The sequence below is a fragment of the Anabrus simplex genome, chromosome 3, assembly GCF_040414725.1.
Source record: "Anabrus simplex isolate iqAnaSimp1 chromosome 3, ASM4041472v1, whole genome shotgun sequence".
NCBI lineage: Eukaryota > Metazoa > Arthropoda > Insecta > Orthoptera > Tettigoniidae > Anabrus > Anabrus simplex.
The window spans coordinates 483246685-483263858 of NC_090267.1; the positions used below are offsets into that span (position 1 = coordinate 483246685).

Below are 17174 nucleotides of genomic sequence, written 5' to 3' on the forward strand. Positions count from 1 at the left end.
ACTCGGCCCCAGGGGCTCTAAACTTTGGAGCGTGGGGTGGCGACCACGGGGCCCTTAGCTGAGTCCTTGCATTGCTTCCACTTACTTGTGCCAGGCTCCTCACTTTCATCTATCCTATCCGACCTCCCTTGGTCAACTCTTGTTCTTTTCCGACCCCGACGCTATTAGGTTTGCGAGGGCTAGGGAGTCTTTCATTTTCACGCCCTTCGTGGCCCTTGTCTTCCTTTGGCCGATATCTTCATTTTTCGAAGTGTCGGACCCCTTCCATTTTTTCTCTCTGATTAGTGTTATATAGAGGATGGTTGCCTAGTTGTACTTCCTCTAAAAACAATAATCACCACCACCACCACCGTTATACTCGGTACGCAGCAGTAATCCCATCTATCGGAGTTCATTGGCAGTATAAAAGACAAAGAACATCACAACAAACAATGGCCAGTGTAATGTAATTGTTGCTCAATGTTATGCCCTTTCGATACTGCAGGCCTTCACATTTAGTTTTCTTCCGACTCTGAAATACTACTCTTATCATAGTCGGTACGGTAAAACTGAATAAAACATAGATGATCGGATATTGTATTCTCTATAGCTTTTGTTATGTAGTACTTTTCGACAGGACCAAAAACATAGGCATTTAAACAAATTTTAGGCGTCTTCCCCTAAACTACAATTTCATCCAGGGTGAATAAAAATTGTTTATAGCTTAGACTGTAGTTTCTTATTCCCAGACCCTACAGGCCTATACGGATTTTCATTAAACTATGTTAACCCATTTTCTCGTAGCTCAGCGTTGATATGGACTTAGCTACAAAAATACAATTTCATGAATATCTGTTTTATCATTGCCGATACGGTAAGTGTATAAGACATAAATGATGGGAAATCTAATTCTACATAACTTTAGTTATGTTGTATTTATCGATAGGACCACTAATAATATAAATATGTTAGAACTACATTTTAGGCCTTCCCCTAAACTACCATTTCACTCAGCGTGAATGAAATAATGTACAGCCTAGATTGTAGTGGTTCATACCCCGACTTTACATACGGGTTTTCATTAAATTCTCTTCAGCCGTTTTCTCGTGATGCGTGTTCATACATACATACATACATGCATAAATACACACACATACAGACAGACAGACAGAAATTACGGAAAAGTAAAAAGTGCATACACTTGTTACAGAGGACTTGACCGATACAGACATACATTTTTTTTTCCAATTCCGAACAATGTTCAGACAAAACTCTTATATTCTTGTCAGTGATGATACTCTCTCCCAAGTAAAGTCTACATTTTCAAGGCTGACAGCGGTGTGTTACTTCCAGTAACTACTGAGTTAGCATGAACTGTTTTTAGTGGTTTATTTTTTTGTACTTGACCATGCCCGTACGTGTAGTCCATGTTTGCCAATAATCGGAATCCAGAAGTTATACACGGTGACCCAAAAGTTAGTTAACATTTGACGAGGCAATACTTCGCGGAATATTGGAGGTAGAGCGATAATAATTAGCACACACGATTGGCATGACATGGAGTTTCATTGACACTAAAGTAAAGTGCACAAAATGACCAACAGATGACGCTGGACAGCAACACGTCAGGTAAAAATGGCCACACATGCTTGGCATAACATGGTGTTTTATTGACACCAACAAAGAGTGCACAAATAGCCCACAGATGGCGCTGGACAACAACACCTCACTGATGCAACATGAGGCCGTTCACGGTATAAAACGAGCTGTCTTGAGAGAGGACGTCAGATGCGCCTGAAATCACGGCATTTCATGCTTGGCCTCCCCACTTCGCCAACCTCAATCCGTGTGATTATTAGGTGTGGGGTTACCTGAAGTCGCAAGTCTATCGTCCGACCTCGTTAGGAATGCTAAAAGACAACACCCTATGGCAATTTCTCACCACACCTACGGATATGGTGTGCAGTGCTGTTCACAATATCGTCCCTCGACTACAAGTATTGTTGATGAATGATGGCCGATATGTTGAGCATGTGTTATAAAGAACTTCGTCTTTGCTAAACCTCGATTGTTATGCTAATTATTGCTTGTGTATCGTGGTATCTGTACTTTATTTTGGTGTCAATAAAAACCCTTGTCATGCCAAACATGTGTGACAGTTATTACCTTTCCACCTCCAATATTCCACGAAGTATTGCCTCGTCAAATGTTAACGAACTTTTTGGTCACGCCGTATGTTGTTATGTTTCGATGGATGTGGAAGATAAGCGACACAGGTCAGATTCTGCAGTATGTACTTTCTTAACTTGATCCTGAATGGCAAACATAAAGTCTTCTATCAAAATTTAAGTTCCCAGGAGCCGTCTGTCTCTGGGTACATTTCTAAGTGTGTCAGCCAGGCGTGCGATGCTCTTTGCATTATTATTATTATTATTATTATTATTATTATTATTATTATTATTATTATTATTATTATTATTATTATTATTATTATTATTACGAAACTGTATTTCTTGTTGCTGCATATTAAATCCAGCGTAGACTGTATTATTGTATGTTTCATATGTTGTAAAAAGACTAGAGTAAAACTATCACTATTCTGCCCAAATATATACTGTACCATGATTGTTGCTAGATGCTGAGAGTAGATGTTTCTGCACTTGCCCTAGACATGTACTAATTTTAGTGCAAATGCTGTTCGTTATTGTAGACCTAACTTTGCTGCTTGTTTTGTGTGTTTCCTTATTTTGTAGTGTGAAGTGCCTGATGAACATTTTTTCTTTATTTAGTATAAACTCTTTCACCTTCCCATATCCTATTTTTTTCTTTTTTACCATTATTTTCCTTTCTCTAGAGAAAGGGAGATAGCGGCCGGGGCCTTAGCGTAAGATACCGCCCCGGTTCGCCCGCAGAGAGTGTGTCTGTTAGCACGAGAAAATCTACTCGCGATGTCCGCGAGGTCAGCTCTCTTATCGCCCTCCTTCCTCGTTTGGTAAGTGCCACGTACACGGGGGTGCCCACAACCAGCAGTCACGTATTAGCCAAATTTTCACTAAAGTGGAGTGCTGTTTTTCAGTTTCTCTATCCAGAAGATCGAATAAATGAGTTTCAAGATAATTAATGAAGACCAAAGGGTTTACTGTCGTCTTACTTCTAATATATTTAATGCTAGCCTGCTTAATCGTGTTTTAGGAACGATGTTGCATAAAATACTGTAGTATTTGTGGTATTAATTCATCAGTTATTGTTCAGTTTCTACTACGTTTATTCTTCTTAGCGAATGGGTAACTTAGAACCACGCGAAATTAGCATTTGCTATCCCAATATTCCTTGATATGCAACGAGTGAGTGTTTTCAATGCATTAGCATATTTAATAATAATGAAATGAAATGAAATAGCGTATGGCTGTTAGTTAGTGCCGGGAGTGTCCGAGGACATGTTCGGCTCGCCAGGTGCAGGTCTTTCGATTTGAAACCCGTAGGCGACCTGCGCGTCATGATGAGGATGAAATAGCCAGAGAAATTAACCAGTGATGGTTACAATTCCCGACCCTGGCGGGAATCAAACCCGGGACCCCTATGACCAAAGGCCATTACGTTAATCATTTAGCCATAGAGCCGGACTTAATAATACTGTACCATAATAGCAATAATGCTATCGGTTTTACGTCCCACTGACTACTTTTTAAGACTTTCGGAGAGGCCGAGGTGCCGGAATTTTGCCCAGCGGGAGTTGTTTGAGCGAACCAGTAAATCTTCCGAAACGAGGCTGGTGTATTTGAGCACCTTCAAATATGACCTGACTGAGCCAGGATAGAACCCGCCATCTTGAGCTCAGAAGGCTAGTGCTCTAACGTATGTGCCACACCGGCCGACTATACTTCTATTAAATGTGCATTAATATCTTTGAGTGATAACTGTACTTTTTAAACTCAATGTAAACATTTAGAAGTAAATTTTTGTGTAAGGGAGAGTGCTTACTTAATGTACACGTCCACCACCACAAAATAAAAAGAATACAATTTATTTTTCATCTTGTGTTGAAAGTCTTTGTCAGATTAGACAAAGCCTGTCCGTGGCGAATTAGGGCTCCCATCCTTGTCTTATTCTGTCACATGCATATTATTATTTATTAATACAGTAATGTAAAACTATCGTCACCATTAAGGTCTGCATGTGTTAGTGCGAGGTAAACCAAATTATTCAAGTGATGTAAAACTCATGAAAACTTCAAATACGACGAACTACAAAATATCAGTAGTGTTTAAGACAAAAAATAAGACGAATTCCTGTGAAAAAAATTCCTACATTGTACCAATTTGAAAGTATCAGTTACTTTCGAATAACTGAAACACATACAAAAGAAATCAAAAATATTATAATAATTTAAATAATCTCTGCAATACCGGATTCAGATTACCGTATATGTATTATTAACTATGCCTTTTTTTGTTAGGATATCTTATAGTAAAATGTAATGTTACATTTATAACGGGCAGAACACCGATTTTTATTTAATTAAATTATTGGCATATATTATTAAATAAAATCAAAACACTTACGGAAAGAAAACCCCTTATCAAGATAAAAACACAAGTACAGAAGATTTCTACTAATATACTAATAATTGAAAAGTAACCTTTATTTCGGATTCTGTATTAATTTACTGTTTTCTTTAAATGTACATTAATCTCGTGGCCATCGGTTCTAAGGATCCCGGGTTTGATTCTCGGTCGGGTTGGGGATTTTAGCAGCGTCTGGTTAATAATTCTTCTGGCTCAGGGTCTAGTGTATTGTGTTTGTCTCGGTACACTAACAACACGCCACGTTACTGACTCACACAGTAGTAAGTGATGAAAATTATGATTGTTGTTTAAATAGGCTTAACATCTAGATCATCGGCCCCTACACAGAAGTAAATACACCCTTGCACATAGAGTTGGCGCCTGGAAAACAGGGGCAACTTCACAACCGCAACCCTGCCGTGATGTGCGAAAAGTGGTGAAATAAAAAGAAGAAATGTTGAAAGTGTGTCTCTTTGCGTCTAAGATATAAATCCAAGTAATCACGAACCTTATAAAATCCTCATTGCTGTCACATTTGGACTTGCCAACTTTAAACTATATCATACTCTCGATGAATGTTATCATTTCAAATCACCATTTTACTGCCACGTTTTGAGAAACTTCGTCTGTGTTGACGGATTTTTTTTCACAAACTCTCAGGAACAAAAGCACTGGAATTGAGGTACAGATAAACTGATGTAAAATTAAGATATTATGAACTTCCATTGCCGTAAAGCACCTGTCTGCTATCGCAGCTATCTACCATTATGTGGAACTACTGAAAGCTTATCTAATGCCTGCAACGCTTTTACCTAGTTTCGCTGGCCCAAGTTAGTAAAATATATTCGTTTAAGTTGGATATGGCGGAAATACACGGTTGCGTTTCACGCCATTGGAACGGATTTGTTCACGAAACATCTTGAAAATCTGAAAATGACTGTCACTCATTTTCGTTTTCAGAATTGATCCAACAAATTGACCCATTTACTGTAAATCGTTAACCCAGCGTGGAATTTTATTTATTTACTTTTTTACACATACATACATACATACATACATACATACATACATACATACAAACATACATACATACATACATACATACATACATACATACATACATACATACATACATACATACATACATACATACATACACACACGTCCATATAAATCGATCCAATTCAGAACAAGCCATTCTGGTAGCGATTTAATTTCTGTGAGGTGAAGGGTGCTAGTAACTCTTGGATAGTAATATATCTTAATAAACACTGTTGATTAAAACATTGTGTATGTTCTCCATTTCTTCTTCTTTGTAATTAAGAATGTCAAAATTCCATATTTATAGAGAATACTGGCCGGTCACGTTGTGTAGGGGTAGCGTGCCTGCCTCCCAGCCGCAGGACCCGGGTTCGATTCTCGGCCAGGTCAGGGATTTTTACCTGGATCTGAGGGCTGGTTCGAGGTCCAATTAGCCTACGTGATTAGAATTGAGGAGCTATTTGACGGTGGGATAGCGGCCCCGGTCTAGAAAGCCAAGAATAACGGCCGAGAGGATTCGTCGTGCTGACCACACGAAAACTCGTAACCTGCAAGCCTTCGGGCTGAGCAGCGTTCGCTTGGTAGGCCAAGGCCCTTCAGGGCTGTTGTTCCATGGGCTTTTTTTTATAGAGAACACTGAATATTCCGATTTACAGATGGTCCGCCTTAGACACCAACCGTTCTATATATTTTCTCAATCTGTCCACGCTCATATCCTAAAGTTAATAATAATAATAATAATAATAATAATAATAATAATAATAATAATAATAATAATAATAATAATAATAATAATAATAATCGACTGGCTATTGCGAGCCCGGTGGTCCCCTAGCAGGGCAGACCACCTGACGAGGGTGGGCTACTTCTGCCATATTTTAATGTGTGGTGCATGAATTGCAGGAATGTTGGGAACAGCACAAACACCCAGTCCCCGAACCAAGGAAATTAACAGTTTGAAATTCAAATCCCCGACCCGACCGGGAGTCAAACTCGATGATCGAAAGTCGAGACGCTGACCACTCAGCCATGGAGCTTGACAAGGTTCATAGTGTAGCTCGTTTACTACATTAAACTTATAATGAAACCAAATAAACATAAAATATTTATCTATGAGACACTACATTCCTATTGAACTCTCCCTAATCTTGAATCAGAGTAGCTACGTAAAATCCAAATCTCTAAATTTCTTTCGGAAGGTCAAGCCAGAAAGCCAGTACTTTTGCATTCTCTTTATATTCTTTTAAAGTTAGAGAAATAGACAGAAACAAGTTGAAAGATTCATCACAGAAATAATTTCCCGCTCATTTTCATTTGCATGTGGTCAAAATTCGACACTACTATTTAAACAAGCTGTGTTTATTTTTTAAATTTTTTTTACGACTACAAGAGCACAACTTATCTATTTGCTCATTGCGAAGTCTGAATGGTAATTCACCTACAATCCTGTGTATGGATCTCGCTACGAAATATTCTGTATTGATCTTGAAACTTATTTTTTCGACACAAATTGGAAAATGAAGTATGCCTGTGAAATATTTGGGCACCCCTCTAACTAGTTTTCACTGTGGTGTATGCGTTTTGGGCTGCTTCTTGTTCTGCTCCTTCATGCTGAAGAGATCACGTACTTTCCTTTTTTTTTCCGTTTTCATCTTCTCCTGTCGCCTGCTTTTTCCATTATACAGTTTATTTTTTCAATGCTGAAAGCTTGGCTTGTTATTCTTTCCACTCTTTGCTACGGTATGCGGTCACGGGTCGTTTATGGTTTATGTGTGTTTATTTGTGTTAATATATCAATATTCTGAAGATTGTAATATATTAGTCGAATTTTATTTATCTGTTTAGCAATTTTCTTCTAGATGTCATCGACTTGAAATTTACCGTACTCTCTGCTAATTTGGATTAATTCCAGTCGAGGAAGCCATTTCGTCCGCCTCCTTGGTGCAGTGGTTAGTGTGATTAGGCTGCCACCTCCGGAGTCCCGGGTTCGAAATTTGAAAAGTGGTACGAGAGCTGGAACAGGGTCCACTCATCCTCGGGAGGTCAGCTGAGTAGAGGTGGGTTCGATTCCCACCTCAGCCATCCTGGAAGTGGTTTTCCGTGGTTTCTCACTTCTCCTCCAGGCAAATGCCGGGATGGTACCTAACTTATGGCCACATCCGCTTCCTTGTATATCCCTTCCAGTCTTCCCATCCCCCCCGCAAGGCCCCCTGTTCAGCATAGCAGGTGAGGCCGCCTGGGCAAGGTACTGACCATCCTCCCCAGTTGTATACCGACCCAGAGTCCGAAGCTCCAAGACACTGCCCTTGAGGCGGTAGAGGTGGGATCCCTCGCTGAGTCCGAGGGAAAACCCGACCCTGTAGGGTAAAGAGATAAAGAAGAGAAGAAGAAGTCGTTTCATTCACTATATTTTCACAAACGAAGAAGTGAAAAATAAATAAAATAAGATATATTTGAATTATCATTACTACCTAGTGAAGTCATGCATATTACAGGGTCTCTCATATAAACCCAGACCGAACGCACGGTGTTTGTACTCTACGCTACGGCAGCTGCCTCAGCCGAACTTATTTCGCGCTCGGCCGCCCTGCTTTAAGCGTGTATACACTCTTATGTGAAATCTTACCTTATAAAATATGCTGGAAATGTCGTCCTTCGTGGGTTATACAGGGATTGTATCTGGTAACCACAATCTGGTTGTCGCGAGTGAGTTCTGCCTCTGTAATGTTTCTGATTTCATTCGTAATGTTTTCTTTCAGTTCCTCCAATGTGTGAGGATTTGTTCGATACACTTTTCCCTTCTAGTAAAAATCGCACACTGTTAGATCTGGAGAACGAGGGGGGAAATAGACCAGCACTGATCACACTGTCTGCAAACAATTCCGAGATTGTAAGAAGATAATCTTTTCCTGCAAGAGTATGAATCTTGTTGAAACCACCCGCGCGATTTTTCGTATTCCGTGAACTGCTGGAAGAACGACGTCAAAATGTCATCTTAGTACCTCTCTGTATTTACTGTCGTTTCGAAAAGACTAGGCCTAATTATTCGTCTTGCACTAACAGCGCACAAAACAGCAATCTTCCTATCATAATGAGGGACTTAATAAACACCATTAGGATTCTCTGCACACCAATAGCGAGAGTTATGACTGCTCACACGACCATTAAGATGAAACCAGAACTTTTACATTCGAAAATACGGTGTTGCGATGATAACTGTCTCATTATGTTAACAGCTGAGATTCACACTGGCGACTGATGCTTGCCAGGTCGAACACGTGCAGGCTGCGTGCGAGGTCAAGAACTACGCGCGCGCTTCCCATACTGGAGGTTATACATCGCAGAGTAAAAACGCCGCTTCGACGGTCTTGGTTTATATGAGAGACCCTGTATTACAATCATGGGACGATTATGAAAATCATGTCACAATCATAGCGCTACACCAGGTAGGAAGACAGAAGTTTGGCATCAGCAAAATGTTCGTCTATCGAACCGTAGAACGCTTCTGCGAGGCCGTGAGCATGTGTGACAGCTCTCGTTCCGCCCATACAAAGCCTGGTTATCTAGGATCTTAAGGTATTCATTCTTCAGACATAGTCCAACTATAACAATTTAAAAAATGAAATAAATTATTATCTCAGCACTTTCCTGAAGTGAGTAGGAGAAAACTCAGAGGTAAACATATTGCTCACGAAAGCCAATGTTATCACCGGTATTGGGAACACGATCCTTTAAACAATGTTGCTTCTTAGGTCAGTCTTGACCAAGGAGCTAATGTACGCAGTTAAGAAGATGAGTACGTTTCAGAAACGAAGTGTTAAGTTAAATTATAAAATTGTCAGGTTGTCTGCAAATGATGAAAATCCTCGAACTAGGCCTATATATGTCTGTAAACGGAAAAACTGTTGTGAGAGATTTTAAAAGTGAAAAGTTTCATCTCTTTGGTTCGAAGTGTACGTTAAACTGTACGTCGCACAGCTGTGATCATGATATCGATTCTTGCAAGAAATAGGAATTACCGAGCAAACCGGGACATGGGTGGGTTTGAACCCCACTGTTGGTAGCCCTGAAGATTTTGTTTTCGTTGTTTTCCACTATAATAATAATAATAATAATAATAATAATAATAATAATAATAATAATAATAATAATAATAATAATAATAATAATAATAATAATAATGTCGTGTGGCTATTTCTAGCCGAGTGCAGACCTTGTAAGGCAGACCCTCCGATGAGGGTGGGCGGCATCTGCCATGTGTAGGTAACTGCGTGTTATTGTCGAGGAGGATAGTGTTATGCGTGGTGTGTGAGTTGCAGAGAAGTTGGGGACAGTTCAAACACCCAGCCCCCAGGCCATTGGAATTAACCAATGAAGGTTAAAATCCCCGACTCGGCCGGGAATCGAACCCGGGACCCTCTGAACCGAAGTCCAGTACGCTGACCATTCAGCCAACGAGTCGGACGTTTTCCACTTTAACACCTGGCAAATGCTGGTCCTGTCCCTTAATTAAGGCTACGGTCGCTTCCTTCTCATTCCTAGCCCTGTTCTGTACCATCGTCGCCATAAGGTCTGTCTGTGTCGGTGCAAGGTCTCTCTCTCTCCAGTCGTTCCACTCATGACTAGTATCGTGACCCAAGGACTTTGTTGTTTCTTTTATAAGCTGATGCCATTCTGTACGAACTTGCGTTTTCCGGACAGTAATTCTCCACGGTAAGTCCATGATCTCTCTTACTTGATCAACCCATCTTTTTGCGATCCGTCCTCGAGACCTTATGCCAGAAACTTTTCCTTGGACATCCTTTGTCATCCTCTCTTCCCATAATGTGACCGATGAATTACAGGATTCTCTGGTACACAACTTGATATAGACTTTCTTGTATTCCAATTTCCCGGAAAACAGAATCATTTGTTCGCCTGGCTGTCCACGGTTTCGCAACATCCTTCTCCAACACCACATTTCGAAGGCGTTTATTCGGTTCCTGCCTTTAGCTTTTATGGTCCAAGTTTCGCATCCATACAGGAAAATCGAGAACAAAAGCGAATGGAGTAATCTTTTCTTCATATTAATATACAATGCTCTATCTTGCCAGATCTTCTTTAATTTTTCCATGGCTGTATGTCCTCTAATGATGCGACGTTTGATTTCTTTTTCGCAGCTACATGTATCCTCGATTATTGAACCAGGATAAGGAAACCTGACAGACTCTTTGGAAATTGTTGACAATCATTGTCTAGCTCCAATTAATTTCCATGCCAAGATTGTGACTTTCCTGTTGTAGACGATCCATTATTTCGACAAGCTCCTGCACACTGCTGGCTACAAGTGTGGTGTCGTCCGCAAAATGGAGGTTATTAATTCTCTTCCCACCAATCGAAAATCCTCCTTCCCAACTGTCGAGGGCATGCCTCATGGTATATTCACCATTTATGTTAAACAAGTGAGGTGATAAGATGCATCCTTGTCTTACACCGTTGGAGACTTTGAAAATTGATGATAAATCACCATCAACTCTGACTTTGGCCAAGTTGTTATCGTATAAGCCTTTTATAACTGAAATGAAATGAGATTGAATTCCCACACCACTTTGGCCACAAAACACAATCAAAGGCCTTTTGGTAGTCAGTGAAGCACAGAAACAAAGGAATGTTGAATTCATGTGCCTTTTCAACCAACTGACGAATGTTTAGAATCTGTTCTCTTTTCCTCTTCCCTTGACAAAGCCAGCCTGTTCTGATGGCAGCTGGTATCTAATGTAAGGCTTCAAACGTTCATTTATGATATAAGTTACAGTAATATTTTACTACAGCGAAAGGTATAGCAATAAAAAAAGAAAAAGGAAGCTGCTTTGCTTGCTTTAGGTAATCTAGAGTATTAGAGGTAAGCAGTTGGAGAGTGACCATACATTTTAGGACAACAATCGAGCAGAGGAAAGTGAGAGTCATAGCTATCTCTGCACATGCCCTGGAGGAATGGAAGTGGGATAGATAGATACCCGCCATCTTTACTTGGAATTAACGTGGTAGTCTACTCATTATTGTAAATTTATAAATTGTCTTGCCTTCCTCACAAAGAATCAAACCCATATCCTACTAGGTGAACCTAGCAGCCACCTGGGACTTTGACAGTCCCACATCATTTAATCCACTGTTTATCACGGGATTGATTGTATGATTCCTGAACTATCGTTCTACTCATGTTACATAAATACACCGTATACAGCATATAAACTCTAGATTATTTCTGTGCATCGAAAAAATTACCAAGTCGTTGACGTAAGAGTGATTTGAGCAAGCGTTGCTAAACAAAGACAATGCGTACTTTTTGTCACCTCCACCCGTGCATTCACCGTGCAAAAATAATGAAAGACGCATCTAGATCAGAGTTGCATTGTCTTGCTTGCAGTCTTGAATAGAGGAACTAGAGGAACTATTCCCACACAGTAACACCACGATTATTCATTATCACGAACACTATACACTCTAGACCATCTGGGTCAGGCATTACTTTCACTTACTTGAGCAGACTCCATTTTCATATTTCCTTTCCAGCCTAGTCTTGTTTCACTTCCGACGCCGACAATATTAGGTTTGCGAGACCTAGAATGTTTTCCATGGCCCTCATGGCTCTCATGGCTCTTTTCTCTTTATTTTTTAATTCTTTGAAACGTTACACTTCTGCCTCTTTTTTTTCCTATGAATTGATTTAGGGCGTTATGGTTATCACGCAGGGATTCCTCGTAAAATAATAATAAGAAAAAATAGATTATGCTTTCAGAAAAGATTAAGAGGCTTTGGTCAGCTGTACAGAATGGACAAAGACAAATTTTTGAACACTTCACAAATAAAAATAAAAAGCCGAAAATTTGTAACTACTCAACATTTTAAAAAAGAACAAATTGCAAATAGAAAAGACGTTAGGAAAGCAATATTTGATAGTAAATTTCCAGAAAAAGGCAAGAAGAAATCAGGCAGTAAAAGGACGGAAGAGGGGAAACACCGGGAAAGGCTGAAGAAGTTTTGGGAAGACAAGAGGAGGAGGAGGAGGAGGAGGAGGAGGAGGAGGAGGAGGAGGAGGAGGAGGAGGAGAAAGAATAATAATAATAATAATAATAAACTGTTTCATGTGGTCTTAAGATGCCCTAATCAAATGAATAATAATAATAAACTCATGACCGACTACTATTCCGTCAAGCCATCCGAGACGGAGTTTTCCCAACGTTCCTTACAAGTAAGAAGACTACAGGAACTAAGTGGACAGAGGAGAGAAAGCTGGCTCATAGTCAGCAAATGAAGGATTATTGGAAGAAGAAGAAGAAGAAGAAGAAGAAGAAGAAGAAGAAAGCAACAACTTTACCGAAGAGTAGATACGAGCCCCGTGGTCCTCAGTAGGGCTAAACGACAAATAATAATAATAATAATAATAATAATAATAATAATAATAATAATAATAATAATAATAATAATCGCCTAACAAACTGGCCTGCAGATATCGTTTGAAAACACGGAAGTAATGACTAACATCAAAGACGCACCACCAAAACTTCGGACGAAATACGGGGACATCAAGCGAGTAGAAAATTTTAATTACCCGGGAGAGATCATCATGAACAATGGACTGGAGAAAGAAGCTCTTAGGGAACGAATACGCAAACTTGAAATAACCTACCAAATGTCTCGCACAATCTACAACAAAAAATGCCTTTCCCTAAATACGAAGATACGTCACTATGAAACAATTCTGAAGCCAGTTATGTATGCATCCGAAACCCTATCCCTAAATGCACTCCTCGAACAACTGGAGTAAAAGGAATGCAGAATGATTAGGGGATCATGGGATCCAACTACAAGAATGACATCAACCCAAAAAGATCGTGTAAGGAAGTCTATAAAAGGAGAGAGACACGATTCGCAAAAGACGGGCACGATCTCTACGGTCGCCTCAAACGAATGGACGGAAACAGGTTGTTGACCAAGCAGATTTTTCACCTGTTAGATTCAAAACCTAAAACCACGATGCCTTAATTTAGAGACACCAATGAGGACCTTCAAGTGCTACAGATCAAACCGGAAGACGCCTTTGACAGAGGTCTTTTCAGAAAAAGATAGTGACGAACGGGCTAAACCGAGATGAACAACCGAAAAGAAGACACGGTGTCTCTTAGACTGACGAACGCAAGCAGGCCCACTCAGAAAGAACGAGAGAGTTCTGGGCTCAAAAGGAAGCAAAATCCACTGCCAAATGTAAGAAGACAATGTGGTGCTCGATGGCCTCAGTGATTAAATAATAATAACCTCTTCATGAAATAGCGGCGTCCGGCTCCATGACGAAATTGTTAGCGTTCTGGCCTTTGATCCAGAAGGTCCCGGGTTTCATTCTCGGCTGAGACGGAGATTTTAACCTTCGTTGTTTAATTTCGATGGCTCGGAGGCTGGGGGTGTGTGCCGTCTTCACTATTAGAATTCAACATAGGTTGGGCCCCATCCTCATAGACGCGCAGGTCGCCCATGGGATGTCAACTCGAAAGACCCTTCGGAGGCCACGTGCCATAATTTGAATAAAAATGAAATAGCGGCCGAAACCGTACTCCAAATTTCATTTGAAATTACGCAGTATATGAAAGGAACTAAATCAAGATTCGACAATCAATCATTAAATCACCAAATTCGGATAAATTTTCCAAGTAGATAAATTGAAGTATCCAGGCGAAATGATTGAACCAGCAGGGATAAATCAGGAAGCAAGTAAACAAAGAGCTGCTGAACTGCAAAGAACTTACAACCTACTTGGAACAGATAGAACAACAAACCTGTATTAAAAAAGTGAAAATTACGACACTACAACAGAGTCATCAAAGTAGAGGGATTTATGCATCCAGAACACTGATAACTGGTGGCACGTCACAAATAATGAAACATTGAAAAACAAAAGAGGAAAATTCTCTGAAAAATCCTAGGACCAAAATACGAAAATGGAATGTGGATGAAAAATAACGTATCCACAAAGACGCACACGAGATGCTGTCAGTTGATACAATTATTTTATTTACATTTATTTACAGATTAAACACACACATAACCTTTATCACTGCTGTCGCAACAAAACACTCACATCACCAAGCCGCCATTTTAAAACAACTGAATAACACAGCACATAGAGGTTACAAAATTGGAACACAAATAAAACAGTTGACTGCTTAAAAGCATGTCGACACGTGGTCACAAGCATAACCTTGCTACACAATAAATCTCTTTCAACCAATAACATCCAACAACTCTCTTCCAACAACTAACTTCCAATAATTCACTCTCACCGTCAACATCGTCTCCTTATACACTGACTGACAGTGACAATGCAACACCAAGGAGGAGTGGTTCGAAAGGGATGAAAGTTGGGGAAAAAACAGAGACGGCACGGACGAATATTCAAACCGATATGCAGGTTACACAATGCGCACGGCATCGACTCAGTAGGATGTAGGACCACCGCGAGCGGCGATGCACGCAGAAACACGTCGAGGTACAGAGTTAATAAGAGTGCGGATGGTGTCCTGAGGGATGATTCTCCATTCTCTGTCAACCATTTGCCACAGTTGGTCGTCCGTACGAGGCTGGGGCAGAGTTTGCAAACGGCGTCCAATGAGATCCCACACGTGTTCGATTGGTGAGAGATCCGGAGAGTACGCTGGCCACGGAAGCATCTGTACACCTCGTAGAGCCTGTTGGGAGATGCGAGCAGTGTGTGGGCGGGCATTATCCTGCTGAAACAGAGCATTGGGCAGCCCCTGAAGGTACGGGAGTGCCACCGGCCGCAGCACATGCTGCACGTAGCGGTGGGCATTTAACGTGCCTTGAATACGCACTAGAGATGACGTGGAATCATACGCAATAGCGCCCCAAACCATGATGCCGCGTTGTCTAGCGGTAGGGCGCTCCACAGTTACTGCCGGATTTGACCTTTCTCCACGCCGACGCCACACTCGTCTGCGATGACTATCACTGACAGAACAGAAGCGTGACTCATCGGAGAACACGACGTTCCGCCATTCCCTCATCCAAGTCGCTCTAGCCCGGCACCATGCCAGGCGTGCACGTCTATGCTGTGGAGTCAATGGTAGTCTTCTGAGCGGACGCCAGGAGTACAGGCCTCCTTCAACCAATCGACGGGAAATTGTTCTGGTCGATATTGGAACAGCCAGGGTGTCTTGCACATGCTGAAGAATGGCGGTTGACGTGGCGTGCGGGGCTGTCACCGCTTGGCGGCGGATGCGCCGATCCTCGCGTGCTGACGTCACTCGGGCTGCGCCTGGACCCCTCGCACGTGCCACATGTCCCTGCGCCAACCATCTTCGCCACAGGCGCTGCACCGTGGACACATCCCTATGGGTATCGGCTGCGATTTGACGAAGCGACCAACCTGCCCTTCTCAGCCCGATCACCATACTCCTCGTAAAGTCGTCTGTCTGCTGGAAATGCCTTCGTTGACGGCGGCCTGGCATTCTTAGCTATACACGTGTCCTGTGGCACACGACAACACGTTCTACAATGACTGTCGGCTGAGAAATCACGGTACGAAGTGGGCCATTCGCCAACGCCGTGTCCCATTTATCGTTCGCTACGTGCGCAGCACAGCGGCGCATTTCACATCATGAGCATACCTCAGTGACGTCAGTCTACCCTGCAATACGCATAAAGTTCTGACCACTCCTTCTTGGTGTTGCATTTGCTCTGTCAGTCAGTGTATATATATGTCCTGGCCAGGCTTCCAGAAAGATACGCTACAAGAAATATCTTCTTGAAAATTCTAGAGTCTGTAATACATACGTAGGTGGATCAAAAGGTTAGTTTCACTAACGCGCCGCAGCAGCGCGCTGTGTGTCGCAAACGTGGGCACAGCGGAGAAAGGTACAGACACTGCCCACACGTCTGTTAGGCAGGTCGCTGTGGTGTCTCGTCTAGTATTGTGTGAATAGCGGCCAAATGCAGTGGCGTGTCAACTGGACGTTCACTCCAAATATGGGGTGTGTGCGACAGTCCGATTCCTATGGGCCAAAAGGAAGAATTGCACGGACATTCATCGTGAAATTAGTGCTGTGTATGGGGAGCGGGCCATTTCCCGGCAAGGTATCGTAAGGTGGTGTCAGCAATTCGAAGCCGGACGCACGGATATCACGGACAACCATCGCGAAGGCAGACCCGCAACGTCCAGGACCCGTGCAAAGGTCAACAGTGTGAATGCAATCATTAGACAGAACCGGCGCATTAAACTGAGATAAATCGCGACGCAGCTGAACATGCCGTATGGCAGTGAGTTCGCCATTGTTCACGAGGACCTTGGATATCGTAAGCTGTGCCAAAGATGGGTCCCACGTCTTCTCACCGATGAGCAAAAGAGAGAACGTTTCCAATCCTCCCTGGCATTTTTGCAACGCTATGCCGCAGACGACAACGGGTTTCTTCGGCGAATCGTCACTGGCGACGAAACTTGGGTCCACTTCACCCCCGAAACGAAGCGAACATCAATGGAATGGGTGCACCCCTCATCACCACAACGAAAGAAGGCCAAGGTTCAACCTTCAGCCGGCAAGG

At 41.8% G+C, this 17174-nt stretch overlaps 1 protein-coding gene across 3 annotated transcripts in view; it reads left to right on the forward strand.

Moving 5' to 3' along the window:
* Positions 1-17174, forward strand: part of Mtmr6 (Myotubularin related protein 6) — a 546834-nt gene that overhangs the window by 83542 nt on the left and 446118 nt on the right. The window contains exon 2 of one of the 3 annotated variants that reach the window (XM_067143599.2): positions 2834-2971. The exons of the other annotated variants lie outside the window; for them this stretch is intronic. Coding sequence (XP_066999700.1) covers positions 2834-2971 — 138 coding nt within the window. The remainder of the gene's footprint in view (positions 1-2833; positions 2972-17174) is intronic. 3 annotated transcript variants of the gene reach the window in all.